The sequence below is a fragment of the Myotis lucifugus genome, unplaced genomic scaffold (assembly GCF_000147115.1).
Source record: "Myotis lucifugus unplaced genomic scaffold, Myoluc2.0 scaffold_77, whole genome shotgun sequence".
Classification (NCBI taxonomy): Eukaryota; Metazoa; Chordata; class Mammalia; order Chiroptera; family Vespertilionidae; genus Myotis; species Myotis lucifugus.
Genome location: NW_005871125.1, coordinates 4,317,510 through 4,342,758, shown reverse-complemented (window position 1 = coordinate 4,342,758; position 25,249 = coordinate 4,317,510). Strand labels below are relative to the sequence as shown.

General features: G+C 43.0%; 1 protein-coding gene across 1 annotated transcript; it reads right to left on the bottom strand.

Annotated features, from left to right (window-relative positions):
• Positions 1-4,526: 4,526 nt before the first annotated feature.
• GGH (gamma-glutamyl hydrolase) lies at positions 4,527-24,552 on the bottom strand. Its single transcript, XM_006090630.3, has 9 exons — positions 24,373-24,552; positions 20,966-21,080; positions 13,601-13,651; positions 9,968-10,052; positions 8,861-8,999; positions 8,490-8,596; positions 8,322-8,412; positions 6,852-6,989; positions 4,527-5,123 (listed from the first exon to the last, which is right to left on the bottom strand). Exons 1-9 carry the CDS (start codon positions 24,476-24,478, stop codon positions 5,002-5,004), a joined length of 954 nt encoding a protein of 317 aa, XP_006090692.1. The 5' UTR covers positions 24,479-24,552; the 3' UTR covers positions 4,527-5,001.
• Between the last annotated feature and the right edge of the window lie 697 nt (positions 24,553-25,249).

The window sequence follows — 25,249 nt, the reverse complement described above, 5'->3', positions numbered from 1 at the left end:
TATATTCCCATCCTTAATGACATAAAAAGAAATAGCCTCACAGATGCTCAGTGCATCAGGGCGCAGAGTCTGGAGGAAAAGCAGGTGGCGTATGTAGATCTGACAGCATTTGAATGTTAAACAAATAAACCACAATTAGATGGGCGTGGCATGCCTAATTGTGGAAAGTGGATATTTCAGGGATTTGTCCTCTACACTCTTCAGTTCATTCGATGGCAGCACATGCTGCGGGGTAAGAGTGGGACGCTGAACAGCAAAGGAGGATTCATGTGGTGGCACACACCCGTGGTCCCAAAGGTGGAGGTGGCTCAGCCTGTACCCGAGAGAGGAAGGAAGACCTGGTGGATACTTCCCAGCTTGTGCAGAGTGTGGGAGCAGGGTTGTTGCCCAACTGAAAACCAGGAGGAGCAACAGTAATCTCCATTAGAACTATCATGAGCTGCATGGAAGAAAGAATGGGGCAATGGGGAAAAGGAGAAAGAAGAAGGTAAGATTAAGTGAGAGGCCCTGGCTGGTTTGGCTCACTGGATAGAGCATCGGCCTGGGGACTGAAGGGTCCCAGGTTTGATTCCGGTCAAGGGCATGTACCTTGGTTGCAGGCACATCCTCAGTAGGGGTGTGTGTGCAAGAGGCAGCTGATTAATGCTTCTCTCTCATCGATGTTTCTAACTCTCTATTCCTCTTCCTTCCTCTCTGTAAAAAATCAAATATATATATATATATATATATATATATATATATATATATGGCTCCTTACCTTAAAAAAAAAAGATTAAGTGAGAGTTTGGAGAGGTAGAAGGAAAAGAGATTGGAGTGACTGGGAACTTTACGAATGAACGATGTCTACAGTGTGGTAGGAAGTCTTAGTGCATTTATGACAGTGCAATTGCTCCCTCCCCCATAGCCTCATACAAAAATAAAATGAAAACTTCAACTCAATACCTATTTTATTCTTCAGTGCTCCTTGGAGCTAGATTTATGTTTTGTTTTTCTGTGTATGATGCTGGGCTGAAAGGGGTTTTGAATTGGAAGCAAGAAAGCCTCATGTTATTTGGATTGAATTATTAAAATTGAAAGTGAGTCCAGTATAGCTTTTTCCAGTATATTTGGTGTTAGAAGTCATTGACATCAGCGCTTATTAATTGTGGTCAGAGGCTTTAAAGGCTTTTGGGTTGCCAAGCTCTTGTTACTTATTTTATGAAGGTGGCCTCATGGGCACCATCTTCTAGAGGCGAGTCAAATCCTGCTCCAGGGATTAAGTTGTAAAGTGAGTGCATAAAGCAAAAGTTAGGTGTAGTCAAAATTTCCATTAAAAATACCGTAATTCATCCCTCAAATACAGGACTCAATTGTATACTCAATTTCAGCAGGAGTTCCTCAGCAGTGAGCACACAGCTCCCCAGCAGTTATTTAAGCAGCACTGACCACACATTCAGGCCAACGTCAAGTCTCGCCTCCATGTGCATTATGAGGAGGCAGAGAATAATTCCACGAGCAAGTACATAAAATTACATCAGATAGTTTTATGTGCAGTGGAGACAAAGAAGGGAAGAGGAGAGGCAGAGAACGGATGTCATGAAGATCACAGACGTGTGCAAACAGGGCACCTGCCAGCCGTGGGGCATCTGAATCCTGAACTGCAGCAAAAGATGTCAGAGTGGTATGGTAAGTTTCTGAAGAATCGCTGTGTCATGAAACAGACTGGCTCGAGTTAGGTTTATGAGAAATTATAATACACTAGAGGCCCGATGCACAAAATTTGTGCAAGAGTAGGCCTTCCTTCCCCCAGCTGCCGGCACCGGCTTCCCTCTGGCACCCAGGACCCGGACTTCCCTATGGCCACCAGCAGGCACCCGGGACCCAGGCTTCCCTCACAGCCCTGGCTTAGTCTAGAAGGACGTCCAGTCTAATTAGCATATTACGTTTTTATTATTATAGATGATAGAGAACTGGAAGTCTAAAAGCTAAGTTGATGCAGAAAAACTCATGATTAAAGATTTTTCCTTAAATTCAAAGGGGAAACCCTGAGAAGATTTAGAGCAGATTCTGTGGAGGAACTTTAGTCCAGCGGTCACCAACCGGTGATCCACAGACCACCTGAAAGGTTGGCGACTGCTGCTTTAGTCTGTAGGAGAAAAATCCAATCAGGTCCACATTTGTTTAGAGCGCCTTTGCTCCCATGTCTTGCTTACAGTAGATGTTCTTGCGTTAGTGCCTTCCCTGCCAGTCCGTCTCCCCGGAAGCATCTCTTGAGATGAGGCTCTGGCTCTTTACCCATCCCGAAAAATCCTCCTCTAGCCTAGAGGTTGCCCATTTATGCAGCAGGGAAAAGGGGGTTGTTGTTTTGTGGGCAGCCCACAAATGTATGTACAGAAAAGTACCTGGCCCTTAAAAGATGATTAAAATGGTTTGCATCCTTTCTTTTTATCAAGTCTTTTAGGGCCTCCTCATAGATCAGAATAGAAAACATCTAGTATTAGGTGTAAATCTATGTTTATACATCCATTAGAATTTTTTAATTGAGATATAATTGACATTAACTCAGATGCACAATATAATAATTCAATAAACCATTAGTAAATAACTATAATGATTGTACTATTAGATGTTCTTTAGGTTTCTGGCGGCCTCTAAATTCTATTCTAAATGATTAGTAAACACTAAACAGTTTAGTTGGTTCTCTCCTGACATCTAGTGTTCCTGATTCATTACTGCAATAACTTCATTTTCAATCACTACTGGAATAAAAATGTTATATGGAATTTTTTAAAAAATCCTTTTAGAAAAGTAAGTGGAATAAAATTACAAGCTAATAACAAAAAAAGCTTGTTTCTAAGGAGCAAAAGACCCTTTCCCCACAATCCTTTTCATATAAGTGGTATCTTTTCTTGCTCTTCTGATAGGTAACACAGCATGCACGTTGGGCTGTTCCATTATTGTGGAGGAGGGAAAGGAAATGAGGGGAGGCCACTTACTGATGGCCTACTATGGGCCAGGTTCTGCACCTGAATACTTCAGTGGGACTTATCCCTGTGCTTTTAGAAGCTGTAGGACCATCCTAACCCCATCCCAACCATGGAAACTCAGCCTGACAAGGTATTGAGACTATCCTACTCTGCAGTGGGGCAAGGGAGCCAGCATCCCTTCATAAAACATCTTCTGCCAGACAAGTTATGTACACATGTGGGCACTCAGAACTATCTTCTAAATAGAAATGAGTGACGGCTCTGCCCTTAAGTCCCATCCAGGCAAGGGATGTCTAACCCTGTCCCTCGTTTAGCTCGGCTTAAGACTGCTCCGAGGCAGGCTGACCTTGTTACATCAACGGGGGCGAGAGGGCATGGACTCGAAGTGCTTGCTGATGAGCCTGGGAGGAGGTGGACGGCCAGCCCTAGGGGACTGCCTGCACATGATGTGGAGCTTGTGGAAGGAGTGGAGTGAATAGTTGGGGTGCTAGTGGCTGGAGCTGGAGGCATGGAGGCTAAAAGATGGGTGTTGCCACGTCACTGCCTTTGCGTGCTGTTAACAGGCGGTGACACTGCAGTTGGGAGTTAAGAGCCAGCACATGGGCTCACACATGTGGCTCAAGCCCAGGGGTGAGTGGTGGATCTCCAGACCAGATTCCCGAACTTCTCACTTGCCCTCAGGCCTCTGCATAGCCTTCCTGCAGGTGGTGGTGTGTGGAAAACAGGGTGTTGCAACTTTGAAAGCGATTCCTATCTCAGAATAAAATGATTCCAGTGTAAAGACTTCAAAAATATACATGGTTGGAAAAATGGAAAACTTAACATGAGTAAAAAACAAATGATGGTTCCCATTTTCTTGCGTTTGTGGCCATCACCAATAGCACAGTGAGAACTTTGGGGGCAATTAGAAGCCAGTATCCTGGGGCAGAAGGAAGGGTGATACAGCATCGTGAGTGATGATATAGTCAGGATTATATGTTATTAGGGAACTTCAGAGACAAGCAGATCTATAATATTTCAAAACAAACAGGTTGGAAAGGGCCCGGGCAGTATGAGTAATAACAGTGTTGCCACCTTTTTCTACTGTGGAGACATGAAATTCGCCAGAAATGGCACATTAGACAGTAAGACTTAACAGAATCTTCATGCTTATGGACAGAAACTAGATGTACCACACTATTATCAACATCCTTTTTAGCTGAATGTGTTAATCCCTTTCAATTTCTATGTTCTGCTGGGCTTAATGCCCAAAGCTTAGGGTTTATCTCAGTATCTTCAGAGTATTATTAACTTTTATACAGAAAATCATTCATAACCTCCTCCAGCCTCCTGCCCCATCACTCTTCCCCACTTTGCCACTTCTCTAGCAGCAGCTGTGGAGGACCAAGGAGAACAGGTGCATAAACACTGTCAGAAACAGCTCCAAAAATCCCCTCTCTCTTCCAGCTGCTTGGCTGTCCTCAAGGAATTCCTCAATTTCAGAGTTTGTGAGAATAGATGGGACAATGAAGGGTGGGAGAGGGAAGCAAAGGATGACAAATATATTAAAATGCACCCAAATAAATGTATGACAGCTTTCAAATTATTTTCCATGGGGGAAAAAAGTTCATTCACAAATAGTCACAAGTACTTATGGAGGGCCTGGATACTCCTGAGACTCAAAGGAGAGAGAGGTCGCAGTGAACTGGAGGTAGGATTTAAAGACTCTTCAGCAAGAATGGGTAGACTGGGTTGGGGGTGGTGTTTATTTCCAGAATCAATCAGAAAAAAAATAAAATACCTGTATTTTCAATAAATGAATTTTTTTCTAATCTTGAGATAAAAGAAAGCTTTTACATGAAATACAGTATGATTGTTTATCTGTCTCACTAATTATCAAATGTGATATAGTCAAATATACTGAATAAAGATGCAGAGCCAGTAACAACATAAAGATGAAATCTCAGTGGCTTTCCATTACTGCCATGAGTATCAAGTTATTGAAACAATTTCATCATGGAATTATTCAAAATTTCTGTTAACATATGGAAAGCTTTCAATTAAATATATAACTTTGCTGAAATAGAGAAATATTTCCAGTATAGACGGGATGGAACTGATAAATCAGTGCTTCTTTCTCTTCAACATCAGATTGAAAATGATGACCGTTTTTCCGAGCTGCAAGAAAAAGAAAATGTGAATTCTTAAAAGGATAGGATATAATTTTCAAAAGGTTACTTTATAATGGCTCATCCTATCATCCGTATTAAGTGGGAAAATAGTACCCAAAAGGAAATATACCTTATAGAACGTCCCCCAAATAAAGGGGCACCTGATGTAGAGAAGTTACCTGCTGACACAGCTGCACGTCTGCCCCACCCAGACCAAATGGGGTGCTCACACCCCATGCATCACTTACTAAGTGCCTACTGCATATAGGATTTGATGCAGAGAATGGGGATAGAAATATAACCAGGGCAAAGTTCTAACACTCAAGAAGTCGAGTCTGGTAACCACACAGAATTGTAGATAGTAATGTTTTCATAGTCTATCTTCATCGAGATGCTTCGAGAGTGAAGAGGAAGAAGAAACTGGCAAAGATGAGTCAGGTGGGGCAGTGAGGCCGTTTCCACAGGTCAGGCACGGAGAAGGGGGCATGGGTCAAGTTTGGATGTAAGAAGGTAAAGGCTCAGACATTTTCCTAAGATCAAGATAAAGTAACTACAGGCTGTTGTGGCATGTTTTAAAACAAGGATAGCCTATATAATAAAAGCCTAATATGCAAATCGATCGAATGGCGAAATGACCAGCCGCTATGACACGCACTGACCACCAGGGGCAGATGCTCAATGCAGGAGCTGCCCCCAGCTCGCAGGCCCCAGGCCAGCCAAGGCGGGTGCCAGCGGGGGGCCCCCTGATCACCCTGCCGGTTGCCCCACAGAGCGGCCTTGATCACCAGCCAGGCCTAGGGACCCTACCCATGCACGAATTTCGTGCACTGGGCCTCTAGTTAGAAAATAAAGAACGAATAATAGCCCTGCCACGGGACAACACTGCAGCCAACTGCTCCATCCTGTTCTCATTTACTCCGACACACAAGACATGAAAATGCTTCTTGGAACTAATACTACACATGGGAGAACTGTTTTTTTCTTTTAAATTGGGATTTTTGTCATGAAATTGCCCATTCCTCTGAGCATAATTCTAAACCAGAGTGAACTCAGTGTGGGCAGGGGGGTTGCTAAAAACGTAGGCCAAGCTTGGAGACACGCCAACAAGGCCCGCTGAAGGGTTCAATGGCCACGCCTCACCAGAGTGATGCCTGCCCCTTGCAAGTGGTGCTTGTAGCTCTTTCTTATCTCAGAATCACTCAATTAAAACATAAATTCTTAATTCTACCCACAAACATAGCATGAAGAAAAAAAAAACAAGCAAAGCTGAACTTTCTCCTATGGGCCCATGCCTACTGACAGGCAGCCTTAAAATCACAGAAGGATGAGTATGTACTCAGTTTATCTAATTGCCTTGAAAATATAACATCTAATTCTCAGAGAATGTTATAACTAAAGCATTATTCCTAAAAAGAAGACTAGTAGGGGAAAATATTAAAGAAAAAGTATTCAAGAAAGAAAGAAAGGAAAAAAGAATTCAACAGTCTTTACACCGTTGTTCAAGTATTCAGCACAGTTTAGAACACACAATACTATTAATTGAAATCACTGTCCTGATTTTAGTTGAATCCCTAATACCTCAATTTCAGGGCTTTCACAATGACTGTTTTAAAGGTGTGTTTTTTTTTAAAAAAAAAAGCATTTACATAGAGCAAGAGTATATAAGAGTTCAGATGAGGGCATTTCCTTCAAAACTACACTAATGGAGTGATAAGATTATGTACCCACATATTACCTTCAGAAACAAAGAACTCCGCTAAATAAAATGCAGTCTTCACAGCGTTGGGTGCGTGGGAAATGCCTTTAAATGACCCCCACTCATAAGGAGGTTTCTCTGGATGCCACTGGACGCCATACACTGGATACTTGTACCCTGCATGAAAAACACAAACGAGTAAGTAGTAAGCAGTGAGAATATCTACCATGTTACTTACCACTAAATTACATTTTACGTCCTACGTAAACATACTTTAACTCACTAACTCAGACAAAGTGAAACTGTGCATGTTCTCAGACACAAAATAAAGAATTTCAGTTCACAGTCACAATACAGTAATTCGCTGATTTCCAACTTTTTACAATCTGTAATATGATTCGCTTTACTAGCTCATCAGAGTAAAGGAAAATAGTTGAGCCTCTGAGACAACTTTAAACAAACATTTTGGAGCTGAGATTTCTCGAACTTCCCAGTTAGTACAATGCAGGCCACACTCGAGCCTGCCGTTTGAATGCTCAAGGCTTGTTTACCACCTTCGCCTTCAGGCCAGGACTCCAGATGGGCAGGTCTCCTTGCAGCTCTGCAGGCAGGATTCATGGAGGGTGTAGCCTTCAGGTCCTGCTATATGGGGCCCTCTTCATTTGTGGGGTCCTGAGCTTTGCCTCAAGTTCTCCATATTAATAGTAATGCTGATTTAAATACCCCACTTCAGCGGGTTTCTGTGTAGTGGTCATCTGGCTCGCCTCACACACAAAACTAAGCAGACATTTGGTGCTCTCTGCCTTCCAGATTCCAGGAGCTATCACTCCATCACCTCCTTCCAGAGGGCCCTACCCAAATACTCTACTCAGCCTTGGGAGTTTTTGGCCTGAGTATCCTTATTTTCTCACTGTTTAATCAATGTATTTAGGGAGATGTTTTGCTGTATGTTAGTTACACCTTTTGTTGTTGCTGGAGGAGAACCTGTGAAAAGTATTTAATCCACAATACTGTTGGGTGAAAAAGGCAAAGGGATTGGGGAAAAAAATACAATAAAATGCTCATAGACACAGACAGCAGTATGGTGATGATCATGGGGAAGGGGGAAAAATGATGATGGAAGGAGACTTGACTTTGAGTGGTGAGCAAACAATACAAGATAGAGTTGATGTATTATAGAATTGTATACCTCAAACCTTTATAATTTTTTAACCAATGTTACCCCAATAAGTTCGATAATTTTTTTTTCTTAAAAGAGAGGTCACTGTCTCTATTTATTTCTTCATTCCTCCCTTTTCTTCCCTTCTTCACCCCACCCCCCACCTAGATGATCCAGGTAAACCACAACTGTTTTGGAACATGAACAAAACACAGTTCCTGTCTCCAAAAGTGCCCTAATTTCGATCTTTAGGCCCCAAAGTTATTGTGATTTTATTCATTAAAAAAAACTATAAAATCAAAACTAATAAACATAATATGTGAAAAGTGTACATGTAGAGTGACATATACCTTCCACTGTTGAAATAAACTCAATCTTGCCATCATTATTTGTAGTTAGTACATTGAAAAACGCCTTTAATTTTTCATTCTTCGTAAAATTCTGGAGTATAAAAATAAAATAATTACTCATATAATTAATCTAAATGCATTGATGTCATTATATAATTAATATGATACCATCTTGGAGAGGCTCCACTGGTGGAAATTTGCAGTCAGAGGCTCTAATTCTAAGGACAGCAACAAGTCAGCAGGAAAATTCCGGAACATTCTGCTCTGCAATATACCTGAAACCACGTAAGTACAAGGGAAAGAATTTAAACACAGAAAAATTAAAACCACTAATCTCCAGTCAAAGCAATGAGTTATCAAAATTTAAAATTTCTTAAGCCACCCTCATAATTTGAGTACAAACATGGTCATTAACATCTCTAGCCTGTGTAAATAATTTAAAAGTTAATAAATGTCATGGGCACTTTTTACTTGATATTTGCTACTTACTAATCCTGCCCAGCTAACATTTCTTAAAGGGTCAAAAGGAGAATTCTCACCTTTAGTGAAGTTCAGCGGCATTGTGATTCCTTTAGTATCTGTGTGTGTTAATAATAACTTTCCACTGACCAGATACGAAAGCTCTTCAAATCCAAGGCATGTGCCCCACACAGGAAAGTAGTCTCCATCATCAAAACTCTTTGAAAGAGAAAACGAAGCTTATTCAACCTTTTCAAAACAAAAATTGTACATTTGGTCTGTCATTACAAGACTGGCACCTGAGAGATACATGGGTTTCTGAAGCATTTTCCAGGTTCCAAACGTAAGCTGCCATTTAACCTCCAAGCTCCCACATAATAACTCCGTTTTAATCAAACAAACTAGCCAACCTCAGTTGTTTTGGGAAAGAAATGGACATCTGCCAGTCAACTACCAAATAATACAAGTAACAGGGACTATAAATATTAAAGACGATGCTAGATAAAATGCCCATTTTTACATCTTGTATAAATCTTGTCGCTTTGGATAATTGTCTGGTTTTGAACACACTCCTTCCTCCATTATCTCAGAATTTATAGATACATCGACTAGGTGGGGACAAAGAGCAGCTTTCAAGAGGAGATGAAAATGAGTAATATGTGAATAACGCCCGGTACATAATAAAAACAGCCTACTAAGCCACCATGAGGACCCAGTTCACATTAGCAAGCACAAACAGAGAGGGCCGGTCAGCAAGGCTCTGAAGGGCCCCCAGAGCCCAGAATTAAATGAAATGGAAAACGAGTGATAGCCACCACTGGCTACTCATGAGCAGACACCTCAAGAGGTGAGGGGATGATGAGGCTGGATTAACTATGAAGGAAGTATTCTCGTATGCCTGAAAAGGAATTATCCCCATGGAAAATTACAAAAACCCACCTGGGCCCCAGTTGGTGTGGGTCCTCCCATGGACCAAAAAGTCGCAGGCTCGATTCCCAGTCAGGGCACATGCCTGGGTTGCAGGCTCGATCCCCAATAGGGGACATGCAGGAGGCAGCTGATGGATGATTCTCTCTCATTATGTTTCTATCTCTCCTTCTCCCTTCCTCTCTCTTTAAGAAAGATAAATAAAAACATGTATTTTTTTAAAGCCCCATCTGGAATAATAAGAAACAACTGATATTTACCTGTGTGGCAAGGCTGAAAAATATTTCGGCTGTGTGGGCATAACCTGACTTCTTGAGGTCAGCGCCTCCTCCGGGGAAGAGGACCCTGAAACAACATCCGAAAGAAAGCATTTCCACCCCGCCCTACAGAAACCAAACCATCTTTTTATTTCAAAACAACTCGCTCCTTATTACATAAGCAACAAGATCATTACAGAAAATGAGAAAACTAAGGCAAAAGAAAGTATGAAATACTTACAATCCTACCCATTTGTAAATTATTGCAGTTAAGAATATTTTTGTGCATATTCTCCCAAAACTCCTTTGATAAACAAGTTTATTGTTGGCAAGGTGAATAAATGGGGTAGAAGGAGAGCACACAGAGCTAGAAATCAAGTAGAGAGAACATCCCAAGTACAGGTAGGTTTACATGAAGGTGATCCGTGATGCCAGCATCAACTAGAGGTCCATTAATCATGGCACAGGTTTGGCTCACAAAGAAGTTTTTCTTAACCATAAAGCACAAACTGATTATAAAAATATATGTACGCTAAAATTAAATATCCATGAGAATTTAATGCTATATCATCACCCTGAAATCTCTTTAGTAATAAGCATGGGATTAGAAGAGTTTTGAAAAAGAACACAATCCCATTTCTAGAAGTCTAGGTGGGGGAACGTGGGGGAAGTAGCAAACATTTCATTTTATTTTATTCTACCCATAAAGGTAAGATATAGAAAAATATTTACGGAAAAACCAAGATGGCGGCATAGGTAAACAATGGAAATTGCTGCCTCCCACAACAAATTCAAAAATACAACTAAAAGACAAAACGGACATCATCCAGAACCACAGGAAGGCTGGCTGAGTGGAAATTCTACAACTAGAAGGAAAGAGAAAAGCACACTGAGACTCAGAGGAGGTGCGGAAGTGCAGAGGTACGGAGGCGCACGCGGCAAGGGCTGGCAACTGAGGACGTGGCTGTCTTTTTGAATTGGGAGGGAGTCACAAGCCTCCAACTGCTCTGAACTCCAGTTCCGGTGAGTCTCTGGGGACCCAGACTCATACAGGGAGAAACTGGACTGTCTGGCAGCGGGCAGAACTCGGAACTCGAGGGCAGCTTTCTCTCAGAGGTACTTGCAGCGATTACCAGGACACTGAGAAGCGGGGCCTCTTAGGGCAGGGCTGAGGATCAGCCATAGCTGCTTGCCCCGCCCTGTTGATTCCCTGAGACCCAGCCCCACCCAAGCTGCAGCAGAGGCTTTTGCATATGAATGCCCTGGCCCTTTTTGAAAATTGCCTAACAAACTGCAGCTGGGCAAGACAGACCCAGAACTTCCAAGAGAAGGCCCAACCCTTTGCTTCACAGCTGGGCCTCATTTGGGCACCTCCAAACCCCAAACAAGGAAGGGGAATCTGCAGATCTCCTCCTAGCTCCTGCTGGGTAGCCTCAGGCAGAGGCTAAATTAGCACCTCCTTAGATCCAAGAGCCAGTGTACCCAGTGGTCAGAGTGGGACCATCCAATTACAACTCCTCAGATCCATAAGGGACACACTCAGGGGGCACACTCAGTGAGCACCAAAGCTCCACTGGAGCAAGTCTTGCCTCATAAGGGTGTCTTCAGCACAGAAGTTCTCCCACCGTAAACACAGCTGATTCTCACAGCCAATTGGCCTGGAGGTCAATTCCTCCCAGTGATACCTACAACAATCAAGGCTTAACTACAACAAGACTGTGTACAAAGCCCACAAAGGGGTGCACCAAGACTGTCCACCTCAGGTAATTGGGGAGGCTGAGCCACTGGGCCCTAAAAGACACCTAGCACACAAAGCCACTCTACCAACACAGGGAAGCATAAAAAATGCGGAGACAAAGAAACAGGTCACAAATGACAGAAATGGAAGAAAGCAAACGACTGGATATAGAGTTCAAAACCACACTTTTAAGGTGCTTCTGAAGTGGCAGAGCAGTGCTCATTTCCTGGTGACCATGTGGAGGTTCCAGCACAGAGTCCAGCCTGGGCTTGTTTATTCTTGCCCGGGCCAAAGAACACTGAACATAACGGGCATTTTAAATGTTTTACTAAATGGAACTAATTTTATAATAAATATTTACTGAACCAAATTGAACTGAAGTCTATTTGATGAACAAGATAAGATCAATCTAGAGACAAATGGTAGGGGAGGGAGGGTTAGAGAGCAACCAAAGGACTTGTATGCATGCATATTAGCATAACCAATGGACACAGACACTGGGGTGGTGGGGGCTTGCCTGGGATGGGAATGGAGGGCAGGGGGAGGAAGGGCCAACTGGGGAAAAAGGAGACATATGTAAAACTTTAGACAATAAAATAAATAAATAAATACATAAATAAGAAAACCAGATCTTTAAACAAACAAACAAAAAGAACTGAAGTCTGAAGGCAAGTTTTGAACACAGCCTTTTTTTAAAAAAAATTGTAATAAATGAATACAGCTTTTAAAAGTGTTTTTTTTTAAAAAAAAAAAAAAAAGCTCTTTTTATAAAAACTTTACAGTAACATAGACTCCCTCCATCCCACTCCCAATCAGGAACAACCACCGCTAAAATCTGTTTCGTTGACCTGACAGGTTTCTGTTACACGTGTCACCCTCACCCCTACCTTAAGAATCAAAGCAAATGGGAGTATACTATACATACCACTATGTGCCTTGCTTTTTTCTTATAATATCACATTGTCCAAGTAACAACAGTGTCCAAAGCAGCACCGACAGAGATCCTGATTTTTAAACTGTCATACATTCTATCAGATGCAGACAGCCTCCTTTATTTACGAAATTCTCAACTGATGGGCTATTGGGTGGCTTCGAAATTGAGTGTATTTCAAACAATACTATAGTGCATATGTTTGGACCCAACTCTACACATGTGGGGGGTATATACTTATAAAATAATATTCCTTACAAAGGATGTCCTGGCTCAAAGGGTATGTGCATTTTTAATTGCAATAGATATTAACAAAACTGGCCCCCAAAAGACTATGTAACTTACACAGCCATAAGCAAAGTATGAAAATACTTATTTCTTCATATCTTCACCAAACAATATTAACAAATTTTCTGATCTTTGTCAACTTGATAGTTTTTTAAAATGTTTTTTAATTGCTAGAATTAGATTTCCTTTAATTATGCATAAGGTTGAACATTTTTTCATATTATTAAAAGTTTTTTTTTTCTGTGAGGTAACCAATCATAACTTTTTTGGCGATGCCACAGTATAGACAATTTTTTCCAAGTTCTATTCAAATCACCTTCTGAAAGAGAACTGAGTAGTATCCTTAGGCTTAAGATTTATAAATCCCCCAAGTACACCATGCCATTCAAAGTGGCTTCAAAATACTTAAGACAGGCATTAGAAGAACAAAGACTATGTCACACATTTAAAAAAATGATATATGTCTACTGTGTAACATTAATTTCTTATGCTTCCTTCTCTGCAGGACAATTGCACCTCTCTCTCAACAATGTAATTCCTCTGAAAGAACTCAGGAAACTAATGGCACACCACTGTAAGACGGTTACACAGAAACACGTGGAATACTTATGTGTCCTTTTTTGCAAGAGCCAACAACACAGACCTCACATACCGTATCAAGCCAGTGCTGCCAACTTACCCATTAATGGACTGGAAAAGCTTTACATACTCTTCATCGGTAAGATCAACCCTGAAAACAAGAAAAACAGTGACAAAACATCCATTTCCAAACCTAAGAAAACAGTCAGGCTCTAAATGAAGTCACATTATTGTTAAAAGCCAGATGAAGAATAATTCTTAAATACTAGGTAATATCACCTCTCTACCTTCCTAGAGGCAGCTTTTCAAACTACATGTAAGCCACACAATTATGTCCTTGTTTTGCTAATCAGACAAGTAAACATGCTTTCCTGTGGTCTAATATAATTTAATATTGTGAAGTATGTGTTCATATGCAAAATATCAAAGACCATGAGATTTGGGGATACAGAGAACAAATTGATGGTTACCAGATGGGAAGGGGGTTATGGGACTAGGTGAAAAAGGTGAAGGGATTAAGATGTACAAATTACCATATATAACAGTGGTCACAGGGATGTAAAGTACAGCATAAGAAATATAGTCAAAAATCCTATATAATAAAAGCCTAATATGCAAATTGACCGAACAGCAGAATGACCAGTTGCTATAATGAGCACTGACCACCAAGGGGCAGATGCTCAACGCAGGAGCTGCCCCCAGCCTGCAAGCCCCAGGCCAGCCAATGCGGGTGCCAGAGGGGGCCCCCTGATCGCCCCGCCAGTTGCCCCGCAGAGGGAGGCAACCGGCAGCGGTGCGGGGCGGGGCCAACAAGCAGGTGGTGTCAGACCAGCCAAGGCTGGTGTGAGTGGGGGCCCCCAATCACCCCACTGGTCGCCTCACAGATAGGCCTGATCGCCAGCCAGGCCTAGGGACCCTAACCATGCACGAATTTCATGCACCGGGCTTCTAGTATTGTAATAACTATGTATGGTGTCAGATGGGTACTAAATAGACTTATCGGGGATCCCTTCATAAGTTCTACAAATGCCTAATCACTACGTTGTACACCTGAAACTAATATAATATCGTATATGTCAACAGTAATTGAAAAATAAAAAAATTATTTAAAAAAAAACAAAACCACGAGATTTAAGCACTGGTAATTTCTCCACTAGCCAATCAGTATGTATTAACACGCCTATCTTAACTTCAGGCAGCTTTGGTATATAAAAACAATCCATAAAAAAGCCTCCACCATGCTTCACTCCCCCCACCACCAACTGCACAGGTCTAGGGACTACTGTGTATTCAAAAGTTAGAAGAGTTGAGATCTAGGGAGGGATTACATGCAGATCACTGCAGACTGGCCTAATCTGCCCCTGGATTATTCTGAGGCACCTTGGTCAAACACCCTGTGAATTCTTCCACTTGTTTCTATCTTCCTCTATCTCTTTTTTCAATGTCCTGTAGTTTTCCCAGTACAGGTCTTTTACCTTCTTGGTTAAGTTTATTTATTTATTCATTCATTCATTCATTCATTTATTTATTTATTGCTGCAATGGTAAATGAGATTTTTTTTTTTTTTTTTAGTTTCTCTTTCTGAGAGTTCATTATTGATATATAAAAATGCCATAGATTTCTGGGTGTTAATTTTGTTGCCGAATTCATTTATTAAATCTAGTAGTATTTTGATGGAGTCTTTAAGGTTCTCTATGTACAATATCATGTCATCTGCAAATAATGACAGTTTTACTTTCTCCTTTCCAATTTGGATGCCTTTTATTTCTTTTTCTTGTCTGATTACTACAGCTAGCACTTCCAGTACTAAGTCAACAGGAGTGGTGAGAGTGGGCATCCCTATCTTGTTCCTGTTCTTAAGGGAAATGGTTTTAGTTTTTGCTCATTGAGTGTGATGTTGGCTGTAGGTTTGTCATACAAGGCTCTTATTATGTTGAGGTATAATCCCTCTGTTCCCACTTTGCTGAGTTTTTATCAAAAAAGGGTGTTAGATTTTGTCGAATGCTTTTGCTGCTTCAATTGATATGATCATGTGACTTTTGTCTTGCAATCTGTTATTGTGCTATATCACATTTATTGATTTGTGGATATTGTACCAGCCTTGTATGCCCGGAATAAATCCCACTTGGTCATGGTGTATGATCTTTTTAATATATTGCTGGATTCGATTTTCTAATATTTTGTTGAGGATTTTAGCATCTATGTTCATCAGGGATATTGGCCTGTAGTTCTCTTTCTTTGTAATGTCTTTATCTGGTTTGGGGGTTAGGATAATGCTGGCTTCATAGAAAGAGCTTGGAAATGTTCCTTCCTCTTGAATTTTTTGGAATAGTTTGAGGATAGGTGTTAGTTCTTCTTTGAATGTTTGGTAAAACTCCCCCGTGAAGCTGTTAGGACCAGGGCTTTTGTTTGCTGGAAGTTTTTTATTACTGCTTCCATTTCATCAATAGTTATTGGCCTTTCAGGTTTTCTGATTCCTCCTGATTGAGTTTTGGAAGATTGTATTTTTCTAGGAATATGTCCATTTCGTCCAGGGCCCCCTAACAATCAGTAAGTTACTGATGGTTTTATCCCCTTATCCAGAGAAGACGGATGGGATTACTCTGTGACAATTGGCTACAACCTTTAAGTCACAGAGAGATGGGTTTGCTCTCCCAGAAGTTCAACAAAATCCAAGGACAAGGAAAGAGAGCACCCTGCTGGTGAAATCTGTCCATTTAGCAGTCTCATGGTTCTGTAAGAGAATAACAAGGCACAATGCCCTCTCAACCTGCCACAAAAGTAGGCTGAGATCAAATATCAACTACAGTCCATTTCTGCCACAGGGAAAAGTTTGTTTGCTTGTTTGTTTGTTTGTTTGGGAGGGGGGGGTTGGAACACCTCTAACATTATTAAGTAGACACCTCTGATGCCCTGAACTTGGCTGTGTTAGGCCAGCAAACCCCTCTGGGCTCTGCTCTAACTCCAAATGAGCTGTGCAAGCTCAGGTCTGCTCAGAAGTTATAATAATCCTTCTGGCAAAGAGCCACAAAGCAGTGGGTGACACTGCAATGCTGCTCACCATTCTCTCACATGGCAGATAAATGGGCAGGTGGCCCTGACTTGGGAAGCGACAGGGAGACGAAATGTGAGTTTACCCATTCCCAGTATTTTGCCAGTTCAATCTGCCCAAACTGTGCCAACCAAAAGAGAACCGTTCAGGACCCAGAATCTCCCCCATGGATATTTAAATCAGGATGGGCAGCCACCACCATCAGGACACAGAATGGATTTAGACCACTCAGCTACACCCAGGTACTTCTGACAGCTAGCCATGTAGGCTAGTTTCAGTCATTTCATTCATTCTAGACAAATGGCTTCCACGTTGTCCATGACTGAAGTTTTGACCCCTGCTTATCACTATTAAGAGCCATAACTGTTGAATGTTTTGGGAGAGGGAGGTTGTCACAAACTCAAGTGCCTCAGAGACCTGCCAGGAAAAATAGGCCAGGTCACATGCTTTGAATGCAGATGTTATTTGCATGTTGTCAGACTTTTTTGAAGCAAAAGAACCCCTCAAAAAAAGAGAAATAGTTCACTCTCTCTTTAACTAAAAAAATACCATTTAAGCCTGGTAATGATGACAAATGACACAGCATGACAAGGAGTGAAGGGTGTTGTTGCCAGTGGAGAGCACTTGCTCCACTTCAAATCAGCTCCAAATAACTTGGTTAAAAAAAAAAAAAAAAAGCCCTAACCGGTTTGGCTCAGTGGATCGAGCGTCAGCCTGCACACTCAAGGGTCCCAGGTTCGATTCCGGTCAAGGGCATGTGCCTTGGTTGCGGGCACATCCCCAGTAGGGGGTGTGCAGGAGGCAGCTGATCGATGTTTCTCTCTCGTTGATGTTTCTAACTCTACCCCTCTCCCTTCCTCTCTGTAAAAAAATCAATAAAATATATATTAAAAAAAAAGAGGCCAAAAGTCAAGATTTTATTAGTCTTTTGATTTGCTAATGTTTAAAATGCTGTGTGAACAAAGCACATTTTTAAACCAAAAGCAGCCCGTGGGGTGCCACATGCTACCTCTCAGGAAAAGGAGTCTCTGTGGGTCCCACTAGGGCCAGGCCCACCATGGGAAATTGGGATAACCTGAGAGCACCAGGCACCTGAGAGAGAGGCAGTAGAAAGAAGACCAAAGACAAACTTCTTTACCTATTCCAGAATTTTGCCCATGTCTCCCATCCTCCACCTTTTTCCTTCTAACCTACAGGAGTTGGCTCCCAGCATCCCACCTGCAGAAATGAACCCGACATTATCAGTGAGATCCTCTGTCTCATTCTACATTAGGTAACCCTTTGCAGGTTGCTCTGGGAATCTATTACATTGTTTTTATAGGATCATATGATTCTAACTAGAGGCCCGGTGCACAAAAATTTGTGCACTGGGGGGGGGGGGGGTTCAGCCCGGCCTGTGCCCTCTCGCAGTCTGGGACCCCTCAGGGGATGACCACTTGCTGATTGAGGCCTGCTCCCCAGGGGATAGGGCCTACGATGGCAATCAGACATCCCTCTGGCTGCCCGGCAGCCCTCGGAGGATGTCCACTTGCCAGCAGGGAGCAGGCCTAAGCTGCAGTCGGACATCCTTAGCGCTGCTGAGGAGGCAGGAGAGGCTCTCACCACCACCCTGTACTGGCAGCAATCAGCCTGGCTTGTGGCTGAGCAGAGCTCCTCCCATGCGAGAGTGCCCTGACCACCAGAGGGCAGCTCCTGCATTGAGAGTCTGCCCCCTGGTGGTCGGTGTGTGTCATAGTGACCAGTCATTCCCAATCTTTCTGCTGTTAGGGTCAGTTTGCATAGTACCCTTTTACTATATAGGATAGAGGCCTGGTGCACGGGTGGGGGCCGGCTGGTTTCCCCTGAAGGGTGTCCCGGATCAGGGTGGGGGTCCCGCTTGGGTGCCTGGCCAGCCTGGATGAGGGAATGATGGCTGTTTGCAGCTGGTCACACCCCCTTCAGGGTGGGGGTCCCCACTGGGGTGTCTGGCCAGTCTGGGTGAGGGGCTGAGGGCCATTTTCAGGCTGGCGGGCGACTGAAGCTCCCAACCTCTCCTTTTTTTCTTTTTCTTTTTTATTCTGGGATTTATTTACCTTCTATGGCTGTCACTGGAGCTGAGAGCCGGCTTTAGCTCTGAGGCGGGCTCCAGCTCTGAGGCCTCGGCTGCTGAAAGCAGGTATCTGGGTTTGTTTGGCTTCTATAATTAAAACACTGTTGCGGTCCTGCTGGCTGAGGCCCGGCTGGCTGAAAGCAGGTATCTAGGTTTGTTTAGCTTCTATAATTGCAACATTGTTTCTTAGAGTGCAGCTCAGAGCCCAGCAGCGGCAGGTGGGGAATCTTGGCTTCCTCCATCACTGGAGCAAGCAAGCCTCCTGTTCGCTTCAGCTGCCTGGCTGCCGGCCACCATCTTGGTTGGCAGTTAATTTGCATATCGCCCTGATTAGTCAATGGGAAGTGTGTTGGAGGTACAGTTAATTACCATGTTTATCTATTATTAGATAGGATTCCAAGCAATTTATTTAAAAAGAACTCTGGGAACCCAAGCTGGAAATCAACCTTTATGCCGACAGCCACATTTTCAGTGTCTGTCACACCTGCCAGTACTTGGTGAATCATTGGTTTCAACACTTCCCCAGTTTCAAAACTTCTGTCTTTCTCATCTCTTCCTCCCTGTACCCTTACAGTAGTCAGGTCATGTTTATTTTTCTTAATATTTATCTATCAAGGCTACAACCACTGTTCTAAGCCAAACCCTTCCCACTTCACAGCCTACTGCAAGTCTCTGAACTAGTACACCTGCCTGTCCCTCCTACTTCCCACCCATGCTGTCAGCTCTAATGTCCTAGAAGAATGGCTTGCAGAAAATGCTTCCATGATCAAAACTTTGAAAAGCTGTTTTGAAGGTTTCCTGGAGCCTCTTCTGCAGCTCTAAAACTCTGGTACTATCTGGTTTCCAAGTAAGATTTCATTTGAAAAATTAGATCTGCTACTGAGGAATTAAAGACTAACATCAAAAGCAAATGTTCATCTTGGGGTAGGGGACAGCTAACTGTAAAAGAACAGTAAGAAGACAATCCTTGCCCTAGCCAGTTTGGCTCAGTGGATAGAGCATTGGCCCAGGGACTGAAGGGTCCCAGGTTCGATTCCGGCCAATGGCAGGCACATGCCTGGGTTGCGGGCTCAATCCCCAGTAGAAAGCATGCAGAAGGCAGCCGATCAATGATTCTCTCTCATCAATGATGTTTCTATCTCTCTCTCCCTTTCCCTTCCTCTTTGAAATCAATAAATATATTTTTTTAAAAAGACAATCCTTATGAAACTAAACATAGAACCATTTTGTGATATAATTCTCCAAATTGTAATATTTGCATTTTGATTATTAATATTCCATTTGAACAGTGTTTTTGGTTATAGATTTTTTGTTTGTTTGGGGGGGTTTTGTTTGTTTTGTTGTTGTTAATCTTCAAGCACCGAGGATATTTTTTCCATTGATTCTTTAGAGAGAGTGGAAGGGAGGGAGCCCAGGAGGGGAGAGAGTATGAGAGAGAGAAAAACACTGATTGAGAGAGAAACACACGAACTGGGGCCGGGGATCGAACCTGCAACCTAGGTACGTGCCCTTGACTGGGAATTGAACCTATGATCCTTTGGTGTGCAGGCCGAAGCTCTAACCATTTATCCACACTGGCCAGAGCATATTACAGTTTTTAAATGCAGAATTATTTATAAAAGCAGTTTGCCCAGGGCAAAAAGTGGTATTTTGTGTGTGAAATCACTTATAATGGATTAGAAGGTGGCGCTGGAAGCTTCCAAAATACACTAATTTTGGATGATAAGATATTGTGAACACATAAAGTTTTGTTTGTTAAAAAATTCAACTCTTTCCAAATCAATCTATGGTACAAATCGTTTTATTCTTACTAGGTCATTACATCACAAAACCACTGTTGCTCTTTTAAACCTGTAATACCGGCAGTTTATACTGAAGCAACACTGCTGTACTCGTTACTTACAAACTTTTAAAGTAGAGCATGAAGGTATTTCGAAAGTCATCTTCTAAAAATCTCCTTTATTCCCTAAGTGGACCCTTATCCTAATATTATGGAATAAAGCTGGTAAAGTTATAGATTCTTTTACTCCACTAATTTCACGATTGTCTAATGAGGACCGCCTTTTGGGTTGTAAAAACAACTATCATTTCATTCTCTATCTAATACATATGACCTCTAATGATGTGAGAGATAAGCGTCACTTTATACTTTAAGCAATGTAGTGAGAGACTTTAAGCTTCAGATCTGTGGCAAAAATCAGGTGCAGTAGTACCACATTTAAATGATGCAATCCAAAAAGAGGCATTAATTTTAGAGATAAAAGCTAATTTTAAAGGTAAAACAGCAGCTTTATTTATACAATGTAAAAAATACTGAACCATACCTTATTGGTACAACTCTTGCACCTGCAGATTCCAAATACTTTACATAGGATGCAGCAATATAGTATTTTCCCAGGTTTTTCATTGCCTTAGTATAGCACTTTTGCATTAATATTCCTAAATTACAAACAAAAAAGGTTTTAGTTTCAAACAACTGCCTTTTTTCCTGCTCAGAAACTGAAACAAATCACAGTAAAAATATAACGACAGTAGTTCCCCCTTATCCAAGGTTTAACTTGGTGAGGTTTTGGCTACCCACTGTCACCCACGGCCTGAAAACATTAAATGGAAAATTCTAGAAATAAACAATTCATAAGTTATATATTGCACACTGTTCTGTGAGGCATGATGAAATCTTAAGCTGTCCCATTCCACCCCACCCCAGACATGAATCCATCCCTTTATCCAGCATCGTCACCCCGTAGATGCTCCAGACCACTTAGTAACTGTCTTGGTTAACACATCGACTGTCCGGTATAGCAGTTCACGTAATGCTTATTTTACCTAATAATGGCCCCAAAGTGCAAGACCAGCGCTGGCAATTCGAACATGGCAAAGAGAAGCTGTGAAGTGCTTCCTCAAGGGAAAAGTTGAGTGCAGTACAGTGATATTTTGGGAGAGATACCACATTCACCTAACTTTTATTACAGCATAGAGCTGATTCTTGAACACGGGTTTGAACTGTATGGATCCACTTATACATGATTTTTTTCAGTAACTATATACTCGGCCCTCTATATCCCCACATATGCAGATTCAACCAACCACAGATCAAAAACAATATTTTTAATCTAGGGTTGGGAATCCGCTGATAAGGAAGGTCGACTTAAATTATATTCAAATTTTCGACTGTATGGGTCAACTGCATTGTAATAACTGGTCTATTTTATTATTTATTAGTTATTGTTACTAATCTCTTACTGAGCCTAATTTATAAATTAAAATTTATCATATATACATACACATATATGAAAATACATAATATATTTAGGGTTTGGTTTAGTATCCAAAGCAATCAATCCAAGCAAACGTCTTGCTTCCCCCCAGCTATTATAATAGCCTCGTAAAAGGTCTCTCCTACAACCTTTCTTAAACAACCCCCACCATCTCCAACCAGTTCTCCACATGGTAAGAAACCTGATATCACCATTCATTCATTAATTCATTCAATTAGTATATATTACAAAATCATACTACATAGCAAAGCACTGAACTAGGTGCTGGGGACACACTAATGAATAAAACAAATAAAAATCACCCCCCTGTGGGCTTTAATTCTAGTGTGTGGGAGGGAAAGAAGACAAAAAAAATAAACAAGATAAAATACATAGTGCTATGGAGAAGTGAAGCAGAGGAAGAAGGTGTGTGTTTGGGGTTGGGCGGGGGGTGGGGGGGTTCCCATCTATGGGGGATAGAGGATCTCTTAAATATGCTTGCTAGGCAAGGCCTCCCTGAGAAGGTAGACCATGACATTTGATCCAGGACCTAAGAGAGGTGAGAGGACAAGGCATATGCAGATATCTGGAGGAAGAGAGATCCAGGGTGAGGGAACAGCAAGTTCAAAGGCTCTGAATCAGGTGTGTGCCTGTCCCATTGCAAGGAGTCCATATGGACCAGGGCCCTGTGTGAGCTAGAGGGAAAAGCCATAGAAAATAGGTCAGAGAGATAGATCAGCAGGGTGTACCGCCCTGCACTTCAATGGGCTCCTAAACTTTCATAACTGTTACAAGACCGTATGTGCTCTGCCCCACCTACCTCCCTGGCTGCCTCTCACAACTGAAACCTCAGCCCCAGAATAATACTGAGTCACATCAAAACTCGTCTATCCAGAGAGTACACCTGTGCCCCTAACAATCGCTACTCCACCATTTGGAACACTTTCAATGTCCCTGCAGGTGACATGAGACAACACTTCTGTAACCCCAGCTTCTTACAATTGACATTTTCTCAGACACTCAGTTCATATAGACCAAATGCCAAAACTGGTTCAGTAAGACTGTTTTTCTCCCCGTGGATAGGTAGGATCCTCTTAAGGAAAATAAAAGTTGGTAGTGCAAAAATTAGGGAATGGCACAGGAAATGGGAGTGGCACAGGGTAGGCAAGGGTAAGGTGCCACAAAGGAGAATTGGGACATATGAACACAAGATACCAGAAAGGAGAAAAATATGTACATGAGAGAGAGCAGGTAAGTTCCACCAACTTACCCCCCTCCCCTTGTTTCCACACATACTCACTTTTCCCATCTTGGGAGAAAAGTTCAGGCTACATTCCAAGCCCCCCAGAAGGTAACGAAAATGTCACCCATACTTTAAAGCCATCTCACAACTTTTTTGGCTTCTTTGTCTTTGAATCCTTTGCACTTCCTAACTTAATGCTCTGCGTGTAGTAGGTGTTCAGTGAACTATTTTGTCTTAATTGATCAGGGCGCCCAAAAGCATATTCATTTTTTCTACATTTGACCCTGAACTACCACTGTTTCTAGAAAAAGGAAAAGAATACCCCTCCTCTCCTTTTTATTTCCTCCTCCCTGAACCCACAATTCCCAAACCCACGACACGGAATTATTATTTTGGGTTAATTCTCCTTGGAGAATCTAACCTCTGTTTTAAATAGCTATGAAACAAGGCAGTCCCATTTTCAAATACTGATACACAACCCATTTGAAAATTGGGCACTACCAATATAAAGGAAAAAACCCTCATCTATTTTGCACTTATTTACCAAAAAAAAGTGCTCCTCTTCGTGGAAGAAATATAAATGGCATAATAGTACAGCTAAAATTAAACCAATCTTAATTGTCGACATAAATTACTTCTGGCAAGTTTTTATTCCAGGCTGACTTCCCATGGGTAGCTTTCCCCTGCCCTGTCTCAAATGTTCCTTCTGACAAAGCAAACGGATTTGACTTTTTGAAATATAAATTTGTTGGAAATGAAATATTACATGCTTCATTTGAACACCAAACAGAATTGGCATTAGGATCACACGGGCCACTGCTGCCCTCCACTGCTCAAGATGACAAAACCCGAGGTATACCATAATTTCTTGAATATCTAGTCAACTCGATTTTTATATGTACAGTGCATTGCATCTTGAAACATACCCTCAACCAGTGAAATTTTAATGAACATAACGCATGCATAGAATTTGCTTAATTCCTAGAAATCCCTAGCTGTGTACCGAGAATAGAACCATCTGCAAGGTTTTCTCCACCCTCCCAACTTAAAGCCCTGTGAAACCACCCAGGCATCGGCGTGGTTTCGGCGAGATGCAAACGGCGCCCCGGCGCGGCTCTCCCGCTGCGCCCGGGGCTCACAGCGCACCCCCGATCCCCAGTCTTCCCCAGACCCGACGCCCTCCCCGGAGCCGTGGCAGGAGGCGCCCAGCTCGGACCCGGCGCCTTCTTACCGATGATGGGCTTCTGGGTGGAGGCAGGGGCAGCGGACAGCCGGAGGGTCACCGCTGCGCACAGCAGCAGGCCCAGCGCGTACAGCAGGTGTCCCGGGTTCGCCATGGCACCGACCGTCTCCCGCCGTCTTTCAAAGGCTCTGCGGCCGGGTGGCCGGGAACGGCGGCTATATGGCCACGAGGCGGCTGGAGGGAGTCCGACGGGGCGGAGCTCCGCCGCGGGGGCCTATGGGAAATGTAGTTCCGGCGCGCGCACGGCGGCCTCGGAGCGGGGACGGCGGCGGAGGGCTCCCGGGGCGCCGTGGTCTCACCCGCCGCATGGCTCAACCGCGTTCAGTCACCCGCTAACCCGCGATTGGTGCGCCCGCCGTTCGGCATCGGCTGGGTGGGCACGGGGCGGTCTCCCCTTGCAACTGTTCATCAATGTGATGAGGACACCCGTCTCTAATCTGGGGCGCCGAGCCCAGGCCCGCGAAGAGGAGGAACCTGGGTCCCAGCGGGACCCCGTCACCAGGCAGCCTGAAAGGCGGCGAGGGATTCTAGAAGGCGGCTAAGAACTTTGCGCCAACTGTGGCTCCTGCTCCACAGGCCGGGGCTCTGTAGCCAGGAATGCTAACCGCCACGTGGACACTCCAGCGTTCCATGGAAGGACAGGCTGCGACTTCGGAGGTCATGTCCACATCCTGTTACCTCTTTGCAGGGTCGAGGCATCTGGAGGAATGAAGCGCCTGGGAAGGGAAGGACGATGGAGGTGAACATGTTCCCAGCGCATCGACTCACTTCAGAGCTGAGTGGAGGAGGGACGACCCCTGGCATCTCCTGCAAAGTGGCGAGTCCCGGCGAGGCCCTCGGAAGGTGCTCACTGACGTCACCATTA

What these genes read in the sequence shown, in the direction of transcription:
- GGH (XM_006090630.3), bottom strand. Translation starts at nt 24,478, where the DNA reads ATGGCGAACCCGGGACACCTGCTGTACGCGCTGGGCCTGCTGCTGTGC. An exon ending in GCAAGAGTTGTACCAATAAG is followed by an intron (nt 13,652 to 20,965) that starts GTATGGTTCAGT and finishes TCTTGTTTTCAG; the next exon opens with GGTTGATCTTACCGATGAAG. An exon ending in GTTTATTTCAACAGTGGAAG is followed by an intron (nt 6,990 to 8,321) that starts GTATATGTCACT and finishes TTTTTCATGCAG; the next exon opens with GGTACAAGTATCCAGTGTAT.